Source organism: Lissotriton helveticus, chromosome 3_1, assembly GCF_964261635.1.
Source record: "Lissotriton helveticus chromosome 3_1, aLisHel1.1, whole genome shotgun sequence".
NCBI classification, from domain to species: domain Eukaryota; kingdom Metazoa; phylum Chordata; class Amphibia; order Caudata; family Salamandridae; genus Lissotriton; species Lissotriton helveticus.
The window spans coordinates 1,912,298,433-1,912,321,871 of NC_136061.1; the positions used below are offsets into that span (position 1 = coordinate 1,912,298,433).

Consider the following 23,439-nt stretch of genomic DNA (forward strand, 5'->3'; position numbering starts at 1 on the left):
GCCCACTCACTTCCATGGCACTTCTCTGTAGGTGAAAAGCAGGAATGGCAAAAGGACATCCCATCTCCTTCTTTTTTTTCAGCGAGTCCCATGATCATGTTATGTTATGTTATGTTATATCCATTTAGAATAGAGCTACAAATCACAACTGAAGGTGTATCTCGGTGCTCGAGCGCCACAGTGAAACGCACCTAATAATTTAAAACAACCAGGTGTTTAGAAACTTTCTACATTGAGTGAAATCTGAGCAGCCGTGAAGGTGGCTTGGAAGCTGATTCCACGTTGTCAGAGCAGTGTATGAAAATACTCTGTCCCAATAACTTGAGGTTTGGACACGGGGAATAGACAGCAATGTCTTATCACTGGATCTTAGTGTGCGAGAGGGACAGTTGTAACGTAGTTTGTCTTTATACTGCAGAGGGGACTTGCAAAACAAGGCTTTATTGGCAAGACAACAGATCTCACAGAAAATACGGTTCCTGACAGGAAGCCAGTGAAGAGAACAGAGCTTGGGGGCAGAAGGAGAGCTTGCCAGGAGAATACAGACCATCCAGGCAGCCCTACTTTGCACCACATGCAATTTAGTCAGGAGGGTTTCGCTGGCTGCTATCAACAGAGCGTTACTGTATTCTAAATGGCTGATGAGCAAAGCCTGGATCAATTGTTTCTGCCCGAATAAGGTAGCTAGGGAAGACTTTCCTCAGGAGCTGCAATGTGGCAAATCAGTACCCTCTTATGTCTATTTGGGGTTATTTATAAAGCGCAACTGTTACTCCAAAGAGTGTCTTGGCGCTGCTGCCGAAAGAGTGTCAGTGGGGAAACAAAGGGAGAAATCTAGGGGCTGGAAAAAAGCCAGGTCTTGAGCTTTTTCTTAAACACAGACATCGCCTTAATGCATCTCAGGGTCTGTGAAAGATTGTTCCAAGAGGGAGGGCCCAAGAAAGACAGGGCTCTGCCCCCTAACTTAGTCTTCCTGATTCACAGAATTCTGGCAAGGCTGAGATTCGCAGAGTGAAGATTTCTCTGGGGGGCATAGAACGTAATTCTGTCTTGTAGATAGCCCGGGCCAGTTCCGTAGAGGGCTTTCTGGGTCACAAGCTTATGGTGTCGACTTGACTTTTCATGGATAATTCATGATCCAGATTGATACCTAGATTTTTTGCTGATTTACTTGGATGGGAGGGTGGGGGAGGGGCAGTCCCAATTCGGAAGGCCAACAGTCTGGGGACCAGAGATGTTGAGCTTTGCTAAACAGCAGGACCTCTGTCTTCTCACTGTTCAGCTGGAGGCAGGTTTTGGACATCTAGGCTGCAATGTTCCTCATGCAGACTTGAAAACGACACCTGGCATCGTCAATGTCCTGTCCAAGAAATGATTAGCTGAGTATCGTCAGAGTAAGAAATTATTTCAATAACTGATGCTTTGAAAATCTGGGCTAGGAGGCAGTATAGACAAGATGCCTTTCATAGTTCTGTTGAATTCCTTACTTAAATCTTTTGTTTGTGGGTGATATGAGGTAGTGAACTTGTAAGTCACACCACACTCATTCCACATGGCCTTTAGGTAACCACACATGAAGTTACTAACTCTGTCTCACACCACCGCCTTAGGAAAACCAACTCTTGTAAAGATTCTCAAGAGGGCCCTGGCAACATTCCACTTAGGACTGTCATTGTTCCTGCAGTTGCCACTTGAGTTGCCTCTTGAGGATCTTTATAAGAGTGGGTGGCATGATCCACTACCACCAGTATAGATCTGTTGCCGTCGGAGGGTCACGTCAACCCCTACCCTTTCAAAGGGAAAGCCAACCACTGGAAGTGGAATTAAGGGGGCCTGGTTTGCCACTGGTTTGACAGGTAACACAGGAGTTACAAAACTCCTTCACTCTCTGGTACATATCAGGCCAGTAGAAGTGGGTGACTAACCTACTTCACGTTTTGGTCTGGCCAAGATGCCCAGCAAAGGGGATGTCATGAGCTAAAGACAGTAAGAACTTTCTATACTGCTGAGGTATTAACAATCTTCGAGTGGCACCAGTTTTGGGGTCTCTGGACTCAGTGTACAGGAGTCCCTCCTCCCTTTAGGTTCTTTAGGAGCCACTGACATCTCCCTTTTCCTGGTCAGCAGCTTGCTGGCTCAGGCTCTTAAGAGTGGGACATGTCCTGGGCCTAGGAGCTCTGCATTGTAAGGCCCATGTTCCTAGGTCTCAGTTCCCTCTGGGGCGGACAGGTCTTCTCCCGGAGGAGAGCGGACCTGAGCTTGTGTGTGGCTTGAAGGTAGTTTCCCAGAAGTTTTGCCTTTTCTCTTGGGGGATTGGGCCATTATTCCAGGCTCCAGCCCCTCTTTTTTACCCTGGGTTTCCCACACACCCACACACACATTCAGGTATCCCCAAGCATGGCTTCATGGGACTTCAGCTCTACCTCAGCTCAGGACGCTAGATCATTTCTTAGCAGACAGGCTACAGGAATTGCAGAGGATACGACCACCTTCTTTTGGCCGCTAACCCCTGCCCACTCTAAGGACACCATTGCATTGGGATGGACCTTAGTCTGGTTATCAGCATTGATGGCTGGATAGATTTCTCCAGTCAAGTACTGCCTTGGGCATATCAGTTTTTCAATCACCATGATGACACTTGCACCTGTATCCTTCAGTGCTTCCACTCTAACCCCATTAATATGTGGCTGTTGTCTGTATTGCTCCAGGATACTGGGGGCAGACAACCAGGGCAGCTACATCCACCCCAACCTCTGAGACTAAAGTGGCTTCAGTGTGCTTGCTCTCTGACATGGAGACTCACTACTGCAACAGGAACTGCAGGTGCACTAAGGCGAACCTTTCTGGGACAGTTAGAGTCTCCAAATAGGTGCCCATTGGTCTTACAATGAAAGTACCAAATTTTCTTGGGATCCCAGTTCTTACCCTGATGCCCTCCTTTGTACCGTGTATAGGCTCTGGCCCCACGCTCTTGAACAGGTTTTTGGGTGCCTTTAGAGGACTCTTTGTTTTTATCTTTAGACTGCCCACTTGTGGGTGGGGTGGCCTGGAAGGAAGTGGGCTGGAGGGGGGGAATTAGCCTGGTGAATGCCGCCACTTAGGTTCAGCACCAGGTGGCAGAGCAGACCTGCCAACACTGGACACAGCACTGGAACAGAGCAAGTACCAGTTCTTTCCAACTAGGCAGCAGTCAAGTCAGAAGATGATATACCGGTCAGAGTCAATGGTGACCGACGATCAGCTGACGTTCCTCGCGGTCAAGAGCAATGTTAGACTCGACAAACACTTCTCAACCTCTGAGAGGGAAGGTGACATCGACAAAGGGGAAGAGTCCTCAAATTACCTTCAGAGCTGGATCCAGAGTAAGAGCTGGACCCGCAGTGCTCTAGTTGATCTTCATGGGCCACTGAAATTCACCTTCCGTCCACCACAGTGTGTGGACCAAACATGGTCCATGGAGACTAACCAAATAAGGAAGACAGAAGGGTGGTGGGGGACTGTAAGGAGCTCAAACAGCCACAAACAGGTTTTACAGCACTGCAAATATTTTTTAGAACAAAAGAAAACAGAAAATGTTAAAAGAGCACGTCAGCTCTACCTCGAAGGATGGAGGAAAAGGCAGCTGATGTCAAAGTGATTGGTGGCACCATATATGGATGGTTCTGTGACGGGGAGGTGTTGGCGCACACTTGGTGTTGCGCTGCCACTTGTCGGTACAGAAGAACTATTGCAAATTTCCCAGATCAATTGGAGGAGAAGAATCTGCAGACAGTGGCCAAATGAACGACGACTTTTGCCACCAGTTAAGTTGCTAAGCCACTTAGATGGTGGCATGGCTTTCTCCACGGTTACAGATGGAGTATGCCTTGAGCTGAATCTGGTGGCAGCCTGTTAGATCTAAAATACTTCCAATTGTTTCATGATTTCTCCTGTAAGCAGTAGCCAATAAATATATATTTAGCAGAAGGTTGCATATTGCCACCAAGGAATGCCGATATAAGTCACTTAGTTTGCGGGCCTATACTAAATGTACATTTACTTACTATGCGATAGATTACAGCCCAATTACTATTTGTGAGGGCTGAACTACGGTTTTCTTTAGTGGATTAGGGCACTGCGTTCTGTCTTTCGACAGGACAAATTAGTAGTAAATGCTGACCAGTTTCCAGTGATGGGCTACGTGGGCACCATCTGCAGAACCATGTACTTGTGTAAAATTAGTTTTGAAGATAGGTGTCAAGCTCCTGGAGGTGGAAGATGAACTGGCATATGAAACACTTGGAAAACTCTCACACAGGACCTGGATATACATACGAATTGCTTGGAAACAGCCACGATGATTTAACATATGATGAGCTCTGCTATCGAAGAGAAAGTGTTGAGTAGATGCCCATTCAGTGTGTTACGAGTGCTGCTAGGATGCCTGTATTTTGAATAGATCTAGTGCATGAAGCAAAACGAGTGGAGATTGAGAGTGATCTATAATGAAAGAAAGATTGTGTGAGAGCCAGTGATCTCTTGGCAATCTGTCAGAAGCAACAAAGTGAGCAAAGTGACTGAAGTCTGGCGACTACAGCTGGAGTACAACTGATTTAAGAGCATTTGAAAGCCCCTCTGATACCATTCCAGCCACAGTTTAGAGGGACGTTCACCAAAGATTTGGATTGAAGCAAGGTGTTGGGGAACAACCATATATATTTTTTTATCTAGTTGATGCCCTTGCTGGTCACAAATACTATCAAATGACAGCAAAGCGTGGGGACGTGTTAAAAAAAGAGCAAAAAATTGTAGTTGTCAACCCCTCCAAATGACACAACGGGTGTGGGGAGGTCAGAGGAGCAACATTAGAAGGGGGTGGGGGAAATAAAGCGCTCCTAAGTGACAAGAGAAAGAGTGAACATGGTTGGTGCATAACGGGGGAAACAAAAAAATTACAAAAAAAGCTGAGTGGGAGGGGAGAAAGTAACATACGAAATTTCAACAGAGAGCACAGTTATATGAGGATGTACGCAGTTCCCTGGATGAGAGCAAGAAAAAAACATGCACTCGCATGGAAGTGCTAAATGGAAAATTAAAAACATTTTCCTTGACAGTGACCAGTGGAAGGATATAATTCATCCATTCAAAAGGATGGTAAAGAAGTTATGCTCAAGGGGAGGGACAAATACAAGAAGAGGAAAGGAAGTCATCAAATAAGAAGCAAGCAAATGAGATTGAGAAGAAAGCCAACCAATGGTAAGCAGTTGGCTGACCCTAGTAGCATTATTATCCAGAATAGGTCTCAACAACAGACAAGACATAAAAATTACCCTTAATGGACCATAACAAATTAAACAAAACTGTCAAAACTTTGAAATGCTGAGTTTAACTAAGTCTGAAAACAGCAGTCTGTTCCACAGATTCCTCACTGAGAACATAAACATGATATTAAAACACAGCCTAGGCCTTTTTCTTTACAACCTGTAGCATCATGTTCCCTTAAAATGTAGCCACTAATAATCCCTGTAGAGAGAAACATCTTTTTAATATTTTTTTTCCCTAGAGAATCTTTTTGACGTATGGAAATATTCCTGCAGAATATGAATCTACGGAATAGAAAATGAGTCTTTTGCGCAGGAAGTTCTCGTCATTGTTAATCAATCAATAAGACACTATTATTATGACAAAACAATTATTTTACTTATCACTTTAAATTCTTCAATAATCTTTTTCTTGTGCACGTTTTACTTAAAGATAACTATCACATGATGTAAAATATCTTAATTTAAACAGAGCAAAAATATATTTAATAACATTTATAGCTCCACTCAAGTGTATGGTACAAAAAAACGTATAGTAATTACCTCCTGCTCTTGTTTTTTCCTGGCAGATTCCTCCTTCTTTCGTTTTTTCTCTTCCTCAATCTGACAAAAAAAATCAGCAATTACAAGTATGCAAGGGAAACACTGCTCTCAACTGCTTGTTCTCGTAATGAAATAGTACTCAGAGATTAACAGTGGTTACCCTCATGTGCCAATAACATCTATATACCTGTGGTTTGGCTTACAGAAGACAAATGCATCACCACTAAAGTGAAGCAATCTCAAACCAGCATCCATTATGAAACTAATGTTGAACAAGTAGGAACAATATGCTCCATTTCAGGTTTGACATCACCATCACTGTGCTAGGAATGTGATAAAAGTGTATACATAGATCATAAACTGTATTCCCTTTTAATGATTTTTTTGCAATCCGGTTCTATTGCACTGACGTGATTATTATATTTGTACTATGTTATTACTCTGTGCTGGAGTTGTCATCCATTCCAGAATCGGAACCTCAGGTGAATTCTGATCACTGGGAGAGTAGAGGATGGTTGCAGCCAGAGGAGTTCTCCTGTATGGCCCAGGCCGTTCCACAACAAATTACTTCAACTTTAAGCAGTTGCAGCCCTGACTACCTTCCAAATACTTAAAAAAAGAAAAAAAAAAGGGGGAGGTAGAACCATGCCTTTTTCTTTCGCTTGTAGTTGATCTCTATCAAGATTATGACACCAATGGATGCTGTATATATTTATTATTATATGTACTAAAATTAAGAGTGGGACCAGGGAACCCTTGCATCTTTGGTCATGAAGAATAGCCTTGGGATATCCTGGCTGATGAAGGCTGATAGCCAGAAACTGGTCCTAGGATGCTTGATTCTGGTCCAGGGAAGACATGGCTTGGCAGTTCGGTCTGGACTGTTCCCATGAGGCACAGGGTCAAGACTGATTTGCATATGGCCATGTCTGAACTGGGGTGGCTTGGTGAGCAAAATAACGATGGTTTAAACCCAGATCTTTGACTGGTATGAATGTTTTGCCATTGTGCAACATTCCGTCCATAATCTTGTGTATTTTGCTAGCTGCTGTGAGGGCCGTGCCTATGGTTTGGGAAGGGTCAGCTGGCGATCCCAGTGGGGCTCGCCTCGCACCACACCTACTCCTTGCAGTTCTTCTCCTCTCATTGTACCTGTTTCGACTCTACCAGACAGTACTTGGACTGTAACTCTTTTTGGTAGGAGGGCAACATACTATCTGTTCATTTATTCATATATCCATGATTTTTGTATATCGTTGTAATCTCTTTAGATACAAAGTTCATAAGTACAGTCTTTACTTCTGTTGGGAATTATTCTCCAAGTGTTGAAATTTTAAAAAAAATGTTCTTTATGAGCCAGTTTTCCAATTATTTTTGGCAGACCCAGCCAACGCGTTTCATTCGTTGTAGGGACTTCATCAGGGCCTAGAACAATTACATACATACATAATCAGTACTAAAATATGTTAAAAACATTTTGCACTTCCTTTTTTCTCATTTTACAATTTGTTTGCAAATATAAAAACATTTTTTTATTATATCTCATTCCGAATCTGCTCAGTTTAACATGTTCAAACTGTACTCTTGACAAATGTTGGTGTGTAAATCTAATTACGGTAAGAGGGTCTTCTTAGTGGGCTCCAAGTCAGAAGATGGGACTGTGTTAAGGTGACTTGACTGAAGTGGAGTGCAGGTACTTTAAAAAGTTTAACTAAAATAATGATGGCTGTGCCTGAATGCATGTGGAAGTATTTAAATTTTATAGCGGCTGGGAGTAAGATTGCTTTGAATCTGAAGCAGGAACTTGCGTTTTCCTGACAAGTAAACTTACTGACAGTAAGCGGTTCTTGTCCGAGGGATTCATGCCTGAAGATCTATTGGTAAAGGTGACGTGTTTGAGGTGGAGTGCAGGGGCTTTACAAAGTTTTAATCAAATAATGGTGGCTGAGCGTGAGGGCATGAGCATGGGGGGTTACAGCACAGGAGTTGGGTCCCTCACACACCGTAAAAGGAAGGGAGCACGGTGTGTGTCTTAAGTACGATCGAGTGGAGCCATGATGAGAGATGGAGAATTACAGTTTTAATTTAATAATGTATTGTGCTCTGGTACATGTGCGAGGAGATTGGAACACAGAAGTTGGCGCCCACACCCCTCTAAAAGAAAGGAACACCGAGTGTGTGTGCATAGTACGATTGAGTGGAACTATGATGAGGGTTGTGGAACAAGTTCCTCTGAAGGTATTAGGAGACAAATAGAGAGAAAGAAAAAACATTGCAACTATGTGAGTTTATCAAAACTATGATTTAGAGGTTATGTTGAGTAACCATTGAGGGAAAATATGGCGGGGGGAAGATTGCATAACTTACTTCCTGGCCTGGCAGCAATGATTGAAGATTATTAGGAAACATTTTGTCAGGTTCATATGGACGGTGAGTTGAGAAGAATAGCTGGTGAATAAACTTGATCACCTTGTTTGTAAATGTTGTTGATATTCTTATTAACAGTGTTTTTAATAAATTTAAATTGCTGATAACCGAATTGATGATATTACAGAAAAAGCACGGATTATGTAGCTGTAATCACTAAAATCATACGGAAACCTTTGGTTTAGGAAGTGAACGTAATTAGATTGACACACCAACATTTGTCAAGAGTACAGTTTGAACATGTTAAACTGAGAAAGTTCGGATTGAGGTCAAGGCATGTGTATAAAACACATACCCGTGCTGAATTTTATAAAAAATGATAGTAAAAATATTTGTTAAAAAAATGCCACCAGATTGTAAAAAGTGAAAAGAGGAAGAACAAAATGTTTTTAACATATTTTAGTACTGATTATGTGTGTATGTAATTGTTCTAGGCCCTAATGAAGTCCCAACAAGGGTGAAACACGCTGGCTGGTTCTGCCAAAAAATGATTGAAAATTGGATTATAATAAAGACCAATTTAAAAAAAAATCTAATACTTGACCAATAATTTCCAAAAGAAGGAAAGACTGTACTTATGAAATTCGGATCTAAAGTGATTACAGCTACATTAAAAAATCATGAATATATGAATAAATGAAAAGATAGTATGTTGCCCTCCTACCAAAAAGAGTTTTGGCTTATTGTTGAGCTTTGTAGGCAGTCGAAACTATAGGAGTAGGCACATAGTAAATAGGAATTTTGGGATATTGACCAGTGCAGTTTTGAAGGATCACTACTGCCATTGTTTTGAATCGCTACTTGGATTGTACTTGAAACAGAGCTCTACCTGAATATCATTGCTGCGTGGGTAGACTACTCCCCGTCTGGCCTGTCGTTTAAAAGAAGGGGAAGAAAAGTCTGGGAGCACTAAGGAGAAGAAATCTGATGCAATATGCCTGCTTGGGCTATATCCTGTTATTGTGGGCTCGTGGTAGACCTGCCTAGCAATAATGCATGAGCTTGAGCTCTGGCCTAGGGGTCGTTATTACTTGTATTGGGTTCTATGTTCCTGAATGTCAGGGGAGTTCGCTGGAAGGCAGTTGCTTACTGGCGCTGCACTGGGAAGGACCGTATTAGCCCTGCCGATGCACTATAGGAAATAAAGTACCATTTGAACTTTACTTCCTGTACTTCATCACTACAATTTGGCGATAAGGATCCTAAAGTGCTACCGGACCCATTGCCTGCATCTGAGTATTCCCAGCTTTGGACTGCTGTGGACTTTTATGCAAATTTTCTGTAGAAATTCTGTTTTAAACGCTACAAAGGCTGCAGAACCGTACCTTGTATGGTAAGTGTTTGGGGAGTTCGCTACAGTCGTTTTACAGTGTCTGGTGTTCTTCCAAGACAATATCTTGATTTTTGGGAGGAGTAAGGAGGAACATGATGCTAAATTAATGAAAGCTCTATCAATACTGGCTAGCAAATGTTTTTTAAAAAAAAAGGTTTTATATAGCGCAAACTCGACCCGAAGGTATCAGAGTGCTTTACATGAGCACTAGCTCCGTTACAGACGGACGCATTCATTTTGTTAGGCACAGGGAGATTAAGTGTTTTGTCTGGAATCACAGGATGTTGAGCGTCTGCCGAGACTCAAACCCAAGTCCTGCAAAAATGAGTGTTACGTATTTAGGTCACGTAATTGACGAGTCAGGAGTTCAACCTGAAATATCATTGGTTCAAGCCATCAGAAACGCTGCTACTCTCAGTTCTAAGGATGACGCAAGATCTTTTCTTGGGTTAGCAGAATACTGTGCCAAATTTATATCCAAATTTGCAGAGAAATGTTACTATATCAGACAGCTTTTGAAACATCAGTGTAAATCTTTATGGTCACAACAGTGTGAGAATGACTTTAAAATCATTAAGGATGCCATTTTCAGTGCTACGAAGTTACACAACTTTGACCTTATGATCAATTGTATTATTGCTACTGATGCAAGTAACAGGAGGTTGGGTCCCATGCTGTTCCAAATGGATAAACAAGGTGTGGAACATGTAATAGTTTTTGCATTCAGATCCTTATCTCCCACTGAAGAAAAGGACCCAACAAAAGAAAAAGAAGCATTATCATGCGCCTGGCTATTAGAACATTTTGGACATTTGGTTGAGGGAGACCAATTATGATCTAGAGTAGTCATAAACCTTTATATTGCTAACCATTGAATGGACTGCAAGTGCATCAGCCAGAATTGCCCTGAATCTCCAGGATTTTATGCATAGGATTGTGCATAGGCCTGGTAAAATCAACGTAATGGCAGACTCTCTATTTCGTACACCTACACCACTGGAGGATGTGAGGATGACAAGTAGAATGATTGCCAGACTGCACTGATTCATGATGAGGGTTATCCCACAGTGAGAAAGGAGGATTGGGAGAAGGAGTATAAAGAGGAAACCCCTCTTACAGGATTTGTTGGCAGTCACTAGCCCAAAAAATGGATTTGTCTATTAGAGTCAGACCATTTGGGGAAATTCGGTCAGAGCTACCGGTTGGTGGTTGCAAGATGTTAAGAGGAGAAAGAATTATTCCTCCTTCGGGCTTACATACTAAAATCTAGCAATTATGTGACAAGGGCCATTTTTGCATTGGACGCACTAAATCTGTGGTCAAGAAATTATTCTGGTTACCAGAAGTAGATTCAGCTGTTGAGTCCATGGTGAGGGAGTGTTTGTATTGCTCCAGAGAAGACATGTCCTTACAGACTCTTAGACCTCCCAAAGTGAGGGCAATTTCACAAAAAATCCATTAGAGTCCATTACCATTGACATCATGGGATTGATTGGCCTATCACAAAAGTACATCGTAGTAGTAACTTGATCTTTTCTCAAGATGGCAAGTAGTCAAAGTGGGGCAGAAAGCAGGCACTAGTGCTGTTTTGTTGCTTCTGGACCATGTGTTTAGTCTTCAAGGGAATCAGCAGAATTTGAGTCTAGTTAAAAACCACATCACTTTATAACCCATGTGGCAATGGCACGGTTGAGAGATTCAATCGTGTCATTAAGGGGGTAATCCAATCGCTTGTGCCTGGGATAAATGACCACATATTTAGAAATCAACATATTTTATTATGTTCGAATTGTATTTTAGAACATGTTTAATGCTACAAAATGCTTGTTTTAGAAATGACTCACAAAAAATGTGTAAGTGCGCCTTTGTAGAACAAATAAATAAATAAAAATATATTGCATTATAACAAATGTAGAATTGAAAGATGTTATTACAAATGCATCATTTATAATTGCTTTTTTTTCCAAACATTTTGCACTAAGCAACTTTACTTTAGCCTTTGCAGTGACTAACCCCAAAGCTTTCCTTTTCGACTTATGCTTATAGGAAAGTATTCTGTGCAACTGCCTAGCATTGATGTCATTCTAGAAATATGCTGACTTTAATATCATGTTCATTTAGTTCCTCATCCCGTGTTAGATCAATCCACTAGAATAACAGACTTATTGAAATTGTAAAGAACAAATGGTGACATAGACTTATAAATAATGCTTCCAAATAACTTGATATAGGTCTTCATATTTGCTGACTAGCCTTTGTCTATACGTTGGAACTTATAGGGTATCTCTAGCTTTTAGCTAGGCAAGAGGGTTCTCATAGGAATCTTTCCTCATGTAACAATTATGCTATAAAACTATCAATCCGGATGATAAGAGCGCAGGCTGTGGGAACCGGAAGAAGATGCATCGTATGACTTACAACTCCACCTTACGAACTGTCCTGATTGGACATAGAGTGAAGACGTCTTCAAAAAACAGATACTTGTATGAGAAAACTGTTCCTTGCTAGTTACACACACATCTACATTACCTTTATTAGGGTGGTCCAGCTGCTGAATTTCTGCTCTGCCCGAGACTGTACTTTATGGAGAGTTGATTCCTATTAGATATTCTTGAGGTGATTTGCCTTTACTTATTTATGATTGCTGCTACTGCACAGATCGCTATTCCAAATACAGTTGCTACTGCAATTGTAGGAAAATTAGCTGAGTTTTCCAGAACTACTCTTCATGAGAAGTTCATTCCTCATTGTCTGGTCTTTTCCAATTGAACTCTTTATGGGTTCTCATTCAGAATAGGTCCCTTAGCCTATTTACTGGGTTTCTTTATGGAACACATGTCTTTATTGCTGATTTCTAACCTCTTCTTTTAGGTTTAAGTATTTTTATTGAGGAAGTACAGAGACATAGCATTGGAAAGCATGAAAGAGGTCGGGCAATAATAAACAATTCCCAGAGAGCAAATTAACTGCCAATACAGACTTCAAAATTCACCGCCACCGTCGTGGTCCAATAGTCTAAATCAAGCAAGAGCGGTTACATGTGTCATCCTCAAGCATTGCGGTCGAACGTCGACCGGGAAGCAAAGACCAAGCTCTCCGTACTTCACTAAAAACTTAATAAACTTCCCCAACAACCCCCCCGACCCGCCCTTCCCCCCCTCCCCCCAACTCTCAGTCCGGTGCCGCGCAAGAAAGGGTCACGGACACTCACAAGCCTTCTCTCTTCACGCATCCAACCCACTGGCCTATCCCTCTACCTTCCCCCTATCTATTCAGGTGATCGGTGGTGTAAGCCTAAGGAGTCTCAGATACCTGGGGCATGTAAGCTCCCTGAATTCAGTAGCCAATAAAGTATGGAATGGTTGCCACAGCTCAGTGAATTGGTCGACCTCCCCAGCTAGTGTAAGTGAAATTTTTTCCATACCTAGGACATGCCACAGCCTGTGCAACCAGCCCGTGATCGAGGGGATCGTGGAGGTGCGCCAGTGTATTAGAATGTTCTGCACGGCAGAGCCCAAGGCAATGGCTATGTGTCTCCCTCTCCGGGATTTCAACGGAAACATTAAGGCGTTAGGTAGGCCCAGTAAGGTATAGGCCGGGAGGCGAGGTAATTCGATGCCAAAACATTTATCAATTTCATCGAGCACCTCCCTCCAATAGTCCTGTAGTAGTGGGCAGTCCCATAGGATATGTGTTAAAGTCCCAATGTGCCCGCAAGCGCGCCAACATGTATTGTCTATGGGCCTGTGCATTTCGTGCAAGCGTTCAGGAGTGCGGTACCAGTACGTCGAAACCTTCGTGAATGTTTCCGTAAGCCCCACATGATATGCAGAATGTCGCGCTCTGTATGAGATCTGCTCCCATTCTTTGTGGCTTAGCGTTCTTCCAAGTTCCCTGTTCCACCTCTCCCTCCCGGGGTTATAGATATGTGTGGACGGAGGCTGCAGCATTTTGTATAGATCCGATATGAGTTTCGCGTCTGAAGTGCGCGTCGCCAACCAACGCTCATAAGGGAGCAGCTTTCTATCTGCCGCGTCCCGTACTTGAGGGTGCAGTGCCCAGTGTCTAACCTGCCAGTATCGCATCCTATCCGCCTCGAGCAGCTGGTAACTCTCCTTAAGGGCCTCAAAGGGGAGGACTCCGCCTTCCCCGTACACATGAAAAAGCGCCCTGCAGCCGTTCTCCCGCCAACGCGCAAAAGCACCCGGTTCCACCCCTGGCGTGAAGTCTGGGTTATCCACAATAGGGGTAAACGGGGAGGGGAATGTGGTTAGTTCGAACCGTTCGCAGGTAGCGTCCCACACCCGCAGCGGAACCCTAGTAACACATGAGGCGTAAAGGTTCGGGGGTCTGTGTTGTCTACGCAGGAACGGCAGCTCCTGCAGCGGACGGCCCGCCACCGCCTGATCTTGGAAAAGCCAGTGCTTGTCCGACTCCCATCTGCTCCACTCCACCAAGTATCTCAGTTGGGACGCCTGGAAGTACTTGTGAAGGTCAGGGACACCCAGTCCACCTGCCTCCGGCGCCAGGGTCGTCAGTGTTCTCTTCATCCGAGGCACCCGGCCTTGCCAGACAAATTGGGATAGGGCTGTCTGCATCATCCGCATCCAGCCCTTAGGGGGCTGTAGCGGAAGTGCTCGGAAGAGATATAGGATCTGTGGTAGCACGGTCATCTTCAGCGCTGCTATCCTGCCTAGCCATGATATCGTCCCCTTACTCCACCTCCCCAGCTCCTCTTTCACTTTCCCGCCTAACGCCTCATAATTAGCCGCTACCGTCGCCGACAGTGTGGGGGCCAGTAGGATGCCCAGATAAGGCACATGGTCCCGTGACCACCTCAGCGGGTAACGCCTCTGCAAATCGAGTCTCGTCCCGGGTGTCAGGGAGAGATCCAACGCTGTGGATTTCCCCATGTTCATCCTGAACCCGGCCGTAGTCGCAAAAGCCCTTAGCTCCTCCATACATGCGGGCAAGGACCTCCGCGGATCTTCTAGCGCAAAAATGACATCGTCTGCGTACAAGCTCACTGTGTGGGTATAACCCCCCATCCGCACTCCCGTGGCATCTGCATTTTGTCTCACTCTCTGGGCAAAGGGCTCCATGTAGAGGGCAAAAAGTAAAGGGGACAACGGACACCCCTGTCTCGTGCCGCGCTCGATCTTAAAACGCCTTGAGCCACAGCCGTTGACTCGTACTGCCGCCGACGGGAATTTATAACAATTAAAGACCATGCACCTAAATTTCTCCCCTATGCCCATTCGAGCCATCACCCGTTCCAGATACGGCCAGTGCACCCGGTCAAACGCTTTCTCGGCGTCGACTGAGAGGAGCATCCTTTCCCCCGGGATCCGGGAGGCCTTTTCCAGTACGTGCACCAACCGTTTGGTATTGTCTACCGTTTGCCTGCCAGGTATAAAGCCTGACTGGTCCGCTTCAACTAGTCCAGGGAGATATTGCGCCAATCTCGCAGCCAAGATCCCAGTGTAGATCTTCAGGTCCACGTTTAGGAGGGAGATCGGTCTGTACGAGCCACACTGAGCCCTGTCCTTCCCGGGTTTGGGTATGACCGAAACTGTGGCATGCAGAAGATCCGACGGGATAGCGCCGGGACAGCGAAAGGAGTTAAACAATTTGGCCAATATCGGAGCTAGGACGGTGCAAAACGTTTTATAAAAGAGGGTGGTGTAACCATCCGGTCCCGGAGCCTTCCCGAGTTTCAGCCTGGCGATCGCCGAGATAACCTCCTCCATCCTAATCTCTCGGTCCAAGTAGTCAGTCTGAATACGATCTAGGGACGGAAGAGTCACCGAGTCCAGGTAGTCATCTGGGTCCCCAGTAGCCGCCCCGTCCTCCGCGTAGAGCTCGGAGTAGAACTGCCGGAACGCCTCAGCTATATCGGCGTCGTCCGTAACCATGCGCCCATCAGGCACCGCGAGTTTCTTGACCCGACGACACTGGTGTGCAACTCTAAGCTTAGCCGCCAATAACCGGCCACAGCGATCCCCTCCTGTGTAAAAAGCGTGTTTCAAGCGGAGTGCCGCATACTCAGCCCTGTCCAGATCTAGAGACGACAGGAGCTTCCTCGCCGCTTTCAGCTGTTTCCAGATTCTGGGAGCCCCCGTGCGCCGATGCACCTGTTCCAGTTCCCTGACATTTTGTGTGAGTTCTTCCCGTTTAATTTTCCTTTCCCTGTTCTCGGCTGCCGATATTGATATGAATTCCCCCCGTAGGACCGACTTAAGAGCCCCCCACTGGGTCGCCAGGGTGGTGTCAGAGTTAGCGTTGTGCAACTGAAAGTCATGCACAGCCTCGGTAACACGCTGCACCACAGGTTTTTTGTGTAAAAGGGCGTCTCGCAGGCGCCAGACTCCGCGTTGAACAGGGACCGATGGGGGTAGAAAGGTACCCGAGACCGGAGCGTGGTCCGAGAGGGAGATGACCCCGACCTCCGAGGCAGTGGCCATGTCCCTAACCGGGCCCGAGACCAGCAAGTAATCCAGCCTTGCATACGTTTTGTGCGCGTGTGAGAAGTATGAGTAGTCCCTAACTGTGGGGTGGAGCCCTCTCCATAGGTCGTGCAGGTCGAGGTCGGCCAAATGCGTTTTCATAGTGTCCGAGAATTCCCCAGTCTGTGGAAAGCGCTGTGCAGATCTGTCTAGTGAGGAGTCTAACACCATGTTGAGGTCCCCCCCCAGAATGAGATGTCGATCAGGGGATGCAGTGAAATCTATCAGCGCGGTGTGGAGGAAGTGTTCCTGACGCTCGTTTGGGCAGTAAACCGACCCCACCGTGAGATGTAGGGGCCCCAGCTTGAATCTGTACACCAGCAGTCTCCCCTTCTGTTCAGCTAATTTGTGCAGCGCCTCACCCCTAAAGGATTTAGATACCAATATAGCAACTCCCGCCGTTTTAGTGGAGTGGGAAGAAAAAAACTGAGTGGGGAAGGCACGGGACCGCATTCTATGGCAATCACCCACCAACAAGTGCGTTTCTTGTAACAGACAGATGTCCGCCTGCGAGGCTTCTAATAGGGAGAGAATTGCCCTTCGCTTCGTGGGGTTGTTTAGGCCTTTCACATTCAAAGTCACCACTTTCAAGCCCGCCATACCAGATCAATGTAACCTTTCAGCACTAAGCAGGCGAAGGCGGCCAGCGCCAATCCCGGCCATGAATCGGCCCGTAAGGTCCGGGTCAGCTGAACACACATAACACCGACACCGGACTGAGTCGCCCCTAACTCCCCCCTCCCGGATCCCCAGACCCCCGAACTCCAACTCCCAAACCCCTGCCTCCCCTTCCCCCTTCCCCCAACTTGAGCCTCCCAACCCATCCCCTCCCAACAGTTCGTAGTCCAAAGAGTCCCAGGCCTGCCCCGTACGGACAGGTCTGTGGTGAGGTACCTTCATGGGCGATCAGCCACCCGCATCCTGCCTTCGCATTCCCGCACCCACCTCCACCCCAAGCCCGCATTAACAGTAATGCACTGTCAATCTCCCCCCGGAGACCTGTTAGGCCGTCAGCGCTACTTCTCCTTCGATCATCGAGGTCTCAGTAGCAGTTCGAAGTGCGTCCGCCATGCCAGATCTCACTGTCGGCGAGTCCGGTCTCTGCGTGGCTCTCTGCGGCCTGTGTCTCGAGACTCTCCGCCAGCCACCGTCAGTTGAAGCTCTCCGTCGTCGGGGCGTGGACGACTCCTCTTCTTCTGCCGTGATTCCTAGGACCTCGCAGACATCTTGAAGAGACCTCAGCTGGTGCAACTCGTCATTCCAACGGAAAATGAGGCGGAAGGGGTGCCCCCACGAGTAGGGCGTGTCGTGCTGTCTTAGGAAGTCAGTTGCTATCTTGAACGCCCTGCGTTTTTGGAGCGTTGTTGCAGCCAGGTCTTGGAAAAGTGCCACCTGGTGATCTCTGAATGCTATCGTTTGCTTCTTCCGCGCTTCATACATGATCCTCTCTTTCAGCGGGAAGTCAGGAAGAAAAGCCAGTATGTCCGGTGGAGGGCCATTCGCCCGTCGTCGCGGGCCCACTCTGTGAGCCCTGTCAATCCTGATAGGGAAGTCCGCAGGCTCGCCGAGGACAGTGCGGAACAGTTCTTGCAGATAGACCACAATGCCAGAAGCCTCTTCCGTGGACGGCACCCCCCGGACTCGTATGTTGTTCCGCCTTGCCCTGTTTTCCAGATCCTCGTTATGCAGTTGTAGGTCAATGTGTTGGTCCCTGAGGCGGAGGACCTCCTGCTGCAAGTGTGTTATCTCATCGTCCTGCCTTTGCGTGGAGGTCTCAACCGCTTCCACCCTCTCCCCAAGACCGTCCACCTCCCTGCGCAGTTCTCGTACTTCACCGGCCACTTCCTTCTTCAATTCTAGAAAGTCGTCCCGCAAGGTCCCAAACAAGGACTCCAAAAAGGATCTGGTGACCGGTGGCTCACCGCTGTTCCCTCCTTGCGATCCGCTTGCACCTCCTGACTGAGTCGGGGGCTTGTCCCCTTTGCTGGCTGGTTTATTGAGCATGTCTGCGAGCGTCCGATTGCCTCCTTTGCCGCCTTTCTGCCCGGCCATCTTCTCCCCTGCGCCGCAGTGCACGTGTGAGCTCTGGCAGTCCCCAGCTGATCTGTTACCTCGGGGTAGGCCCGTATCTTCGGCCTGCACCCTCGAGAGCCTGCGCTATGCGGGTCGTACCTCGACAAGTCCAGCGACCCACGTTCAGGCCCCCGGCTGCCGGCCACTCAGGAAGAACTCAATGGCGCTCGGCGCTTTTCCCAGGTTGCCCTACTGCCGTCCCAGCCGGTGACAGGCGTTGCTCCGGTTCCCCTGCCTCTATGGTATGAAATGTCTCAGACTCCCAACCTCCTCCGGGCAACCCGGGGCTCCCACGGGGGCCTGGCGCTGCGGTACACACACCCAGCTCACTCCTCACCTCTGGTGTCGAGTCCGTGGCGTAGAGGGGGGGGGGGGCCCCTCGACCGGTGTCCCGCTCTTGGCCGGCGTCGCGGCTTACTACCGCCCCTCAATCCTCGGTATCGGTCACAGTCACTCCGTGATGCACCGGGGCAGTCTGCGCCCCTCCCGCGCCTGTCTCGACAACGGCGTCTCAGTGCTGTCCAGCCACTGTGTTCCGGGCCTCAATCCGTCCCTCCAGCCGGGCCCTAGGGGGTAGGTGTCGCGAAAATCGCAGGGTCACCCTTGCGAGGTGCACCACGAGTCCTCACTCCTCCGGACACCCACTCTCGCTCACCCGGTCTCTCCCTCTCCACCTCCGGTCATGGCGGCCCGGAGCCAGGGCCCCGCTCCGTCTCCGTGCAAGTGTCCCCCTTCGCGGCCTGTCGAGTCAGCCGTCCGGCCCTTGCCCAAGCCCCGAGTCCCAAGAAGTCCGCTCCGGGCCGTGCTCTATCTCCGTCCGGTCCTGGCTCCGGACCACCGCCGACTAGGCCACAGCCGCGGCCTCAGGTAGATTTGGGGGCGGGAACGGGGCCAGGGCACTTCTTCTTACCAGAGTGCCGCCCCGCGCGCTCCCGGTGCCGGTCCGCCGACCACTCTCCTGCGAGCGCCCGGCTCTCCTGCACCTCGCGCCGACGGTGTTCCGGGCCTCTGTTCGTCTCTCGCTGGGCCGCAGCCGCGGCCTCGCGTAGTTCCGGGGGGGAGCCGGGGTCCTCCGCGATTCCAGACGTCGGGCACCACTAGTTCCGGGGGCCGGCGCAGCAAAAGCCACCAACTCGTGGCCGTTCCCCTCCGGGCCCGTTTCTCTGCAGTGCGGAGGTCCGTCACTTCGCCCTCCGGGCCGGCGCCGCCTCAGGTGGGCCCTCAATGCGGGCTGCTTCGTCGCCACCGCTGCGCGTGCAAGCGGCCGAGACCTCCGCTGTCTGCGCTGCGGCTCCCTAAGGGACCGGAGCTTCGCTCTGCTGCACCTGGGGATCTCCTCGCCCACACCCGGCCACCAGGCTCGGCTAGGGGGGAGAGAAGCTGCAATTAGGGCTTAGGGCCTTGGCGGGCGCAGGAGCTCCGGCAGAACACGTCCGTTCACTCCGCCATCTTGGCCACGCCCTAACCTCTTCTTTTATGTCTGTGAAATACTAAACTGAATAAAGATATTCGAGACTCTAACCTTAAAAATAAAATAAAGACTTTACAACTATCTTAACCCCTTGTCATTGAACTCATTGCAAATTATAAACATCCATGATGCTTTAATGACTTTCTCTATTACGCTCTAATTATCCAAACGGTGGAAAGGGTCCATTGACCTTTACGGAGCCTTAAGGATTCCCCATGGCGACATTTGTAAGTGGGGTGTGTAAAAAGTTTCAGGTATAGAATTAACAACAAGAGAGGAAGGGCATGAGCAAGCACTCCTGTGCCCCTATCAATATATTGTAAACAACTAAGGAGTGGCTAAATAAGAAAAATAAATATATTTGTAAGAAATAAAAGGATTTTTTTGGTTATATTATTGTGGTTTTGTGCCCTATCTAATCAGTGAATCAGGAAAAGAAAAATCTTTCTCTTTTGAAGAAGGACCCTCACTCACCACTAGTTGGTGACATGCTTCATCATTGGGTCCCCGCTGGGGTGGCCGAATGCCTCCCCAGCGTGCTACAACGCCTGAATTACAGCAGAGCTGGATGGTGATGTGTGCAACAGTGTACAAACAAAATGTGTGGAATTTACTGTGAGTGCAATATTAAAAATACAAGTTGAAGCCTATACAATTTTTTTTTTATTAAAGGCCAACCTGTAATAGATTAAAAACAAAGTGAGCGGACAAAGCTAGGTTCTATTTAGGAAACCTGTGTCCTATAAATAAAACAAGTGGTCAACATGTTTCTGCTGTTCAATTTGCAATTTTAGCTCAGCATTCGTCAGGACCTAAGAAAATAGAGGATAGTCCTCCGGTGGTATGCGCGCGCTAAGGTGCACCCTCCCGTGAGGCTCAAGGTGTAAAAAATACAAATATTGTATGTTACTCACGGTTAGTACCCGTGGAAGCTCACTGCAATTCACAGGAGCTAAAAATCCTGTAGAAAAGAAACAGAACATAGACAGGACATAAAGTGACACATATTTTCAATAGTCAAGAATTAGTCAGTAATGAAGCATGATTTTTTTTGTCAAATATTCATGATACCTCTATTTCTATTATTTTTACCATTGAAAAACATATCTCTATCTGTAACAGAGTAGACAGAAAGAAGGCGGTTTGCCCTGCCATAGATCATTTATCAACCATGGGTCGCAAAAGTCGCTAAATTCAAAGCACTTAATGAACATTGGCAGGGAATGGCAGGAATTCCCTGCTTGACACAGCATCTATTCAGCCAACTGTGTTAATTAAAATCAAAGTAGCAATAGTGATTCGTATCAGGATGGATTCCTTATTGGTGCGTTAGTAGAATGCCAGGGAAAATCCCTCTCTAGGATTCAGTGGTATTGTAAATAGAACAAGGGACTTACATTTCAAGAGAACATTACTCTCCCCTTGGGTCGAGACAAAGCGGGAAATCTTCACGCAGTCCCGATCTTAAAAAGAGGCAGGAGAGAATAGCGTTATCCCTCATGCGGTAAGTGTTCCCATTAAATCACTGCTTGTCTGGATCTATGATTATCTCGTCACTTACTTCAGTAACCGTGACTCCCCGCATGGTACCTACATTCGTGGTCGTTGTCCGCCCGAAAGTGAAAGCCACAGATAAGAATGGGCTTAACGATGAAATCCCTTGGGGCACTGTTAGGCGTTGCTAACCAGGGCACATAGCTCATGGGTCATGAGAGCAACCCTTTCTGACAGCTTAATCTTCGGTTGGCTTTCACTGACTGCATTCTTTATGCATTTTTTATGCATTTTTTACTCAATTTTGCTCATTTTTTGTTCACTGTTAATGAATGAGTAATTCATTGCTTGCCCACCAATATTATGGCATTTTTTAAAAGATTGTAAAAGATAATAGAATGTCGATTTGTCAACACGACTTTACTAAACACTACCCTTACTTTGATGTATGCCATTACGCTACACTGGACACTCCTGATGCTTTTGATATCTAGCCAATTTAAAATCGCTCATTTAATTAAAAAAAAAATTTTGATGAGCGATGTCCGCTCCTGAAATTACTTGGTACGCCTACTGGTCAGCTCTTTATAAAACTGAGTATTCCTTTTGTTGCTTTACATTATAAGGCTTTTTTCTGAATTTTAACATCACTCGAATATTTACTTCGTATGTACCGAACTGCAGTTTCGAACCCTGCAATGAGAATACCAATTCACACACTTCCCCTTTAAGAAATAGCCGGTCCTTGGCTACGTACGACCACGTTGTGCACGTGATCGGTACGCTCGGGGAGGGACTATAAGCTATGATCATGGATGGTGCCTTTCACTTTGGGGCGGACAACGACCACGAATGTAGGTACCATGCGGGGAGTCGCGGTTACTGAAGTAAGTGACGAGATAATCATAGATCGAGACAAGCGGTGATTTAATGGGAACACTTACAGCATGAGGGATAACGCTATTCTCTCCTGCCTCTTTTTAAGATCGGGACTGCGTGAAGATTTCCCGCTTTGTCTCGACCCAAGGGGAGAGTAATGTTCTCTTGAAATGTAAGTCCCTTGTTCTATTTCCAATACCACTGAATCCTAGAGAGGGATTTTCCCTGGCATTCTACTAACGCACCAATAAGGAATCCATCCTGATACGAATCACTATTGCTACTTTGATTTTATTTAACACAGTTGGCTGAATAGATGCTGTGTCAAGCAGGGAATTCCTGCCATTCCCTGCCAATGTTCATTAAGTGCTTTGAATTTAGCGACTTTTGCGACCCATGGTTGATAAATGATCTATGGCAGGGCAAACCGCCTTCTTTCTGTCTACTCTGTTATAGATAGAGATATGTTTTTCAATGGTAAAAATAATAGAAATAGAGGTATCATGAATATTTGACAAAAAATATCATGCTTCATTACTGACTAATTCTTGACTATTGAAAATGTGTGTAACTTTATGTCCTGTCTATGTTCTGTTTCTTTTCTACAGGTTTTTTAGCTCCTGTGAATTGCAGTGAGCTTCCACGGGTACTAACCGTGAGTAACATACAATATTTGTATTTTTTACACCTTGAGCCTCACGGGAGGGTGCGCCTTAGCGTGCGCATACCACCGGAGGACTATCCTCTATTTTCTTAGGTCCTGACGAATGCTGAGCTAAAATTGCAAATTGAACAGCAGAAACATGTTGACCACTTGTTTTATTTATAGGACACAGGTTTCCTAAATAGAACCTAGCTTTGTCCGCTCACTTTGTTTTTAATCTATTACAGGTTGGCCTTTAATAAAAAAAAATAATTTTGTATAGGCTTCAACTTGTATTTTTAATATTGCACTCACAGTAAATTCCACACATTTTGTTTGTACACTGTTGCACACATCACCATCCAGCTCCGCTGTAATTCAGGCATTGTAGCACGCTGGGGAGGCATTCGGCCACCCCAGCGGGGACCCAATGATGAAGCATGTCACCAACTAGTGGTGAGTGAGGGTCCTTCTTCAAAAGAGAAACATTTTTCTTTTCCTGATTCACTGATTAGATAGGGCACAAAACCACAATAATATAACCAAAAAAATCCTTTTATTTCTTACAAATATATTTATTTTTCTTATTTAGCCACTCCTTAGTTGTTTACAATGTAAAAAGTCTCAACCATCTTGGAGAGTCTCTTTGGGCTCCAGCATGCCTGTGACAAAGATTGGGAAGTCCAAGCTAAAGGTAATATTGGCATACAGAGTTACTAGATATGGAGCTACCGGGTTATCGCCATTTTTGATTATGAGAGACATGAACC

At 46.4% G+C, this 23,439-nt stretch overlaps 1 protein-coding gene across 5 annotated transcripts in view; it reads right to left on the reverse strand.

Annotated features, from left to right (window-relative positions):
- The window catches only part of CARS1 (cysteinyl-tRNA synthetase 1), a 406,480-nt gene that overhangs the window by 34,202 nt on the left and 348,839 nt on the right, over positions 1 to 23,439 (reverse strand). For 4 of the 5 annotated variants that reach the window (XM_078682918.1, XM_078682921.1, XM_078682919.1 and 1 more), the window contains one exon: positions 5,844 to 5,903. In XM_078682918.1, the coding sequence (XP_078539044.1) occupies positions 5,844 to 5,903 (60 nt within the window). Of the gene's footprint in view, positions 1 to 5,843; positions 5,906 to 23,439 lie in introns of all 5 variants that reach the window. The other variant, XR_013608861.1, reaches the window with a different exon arrangement.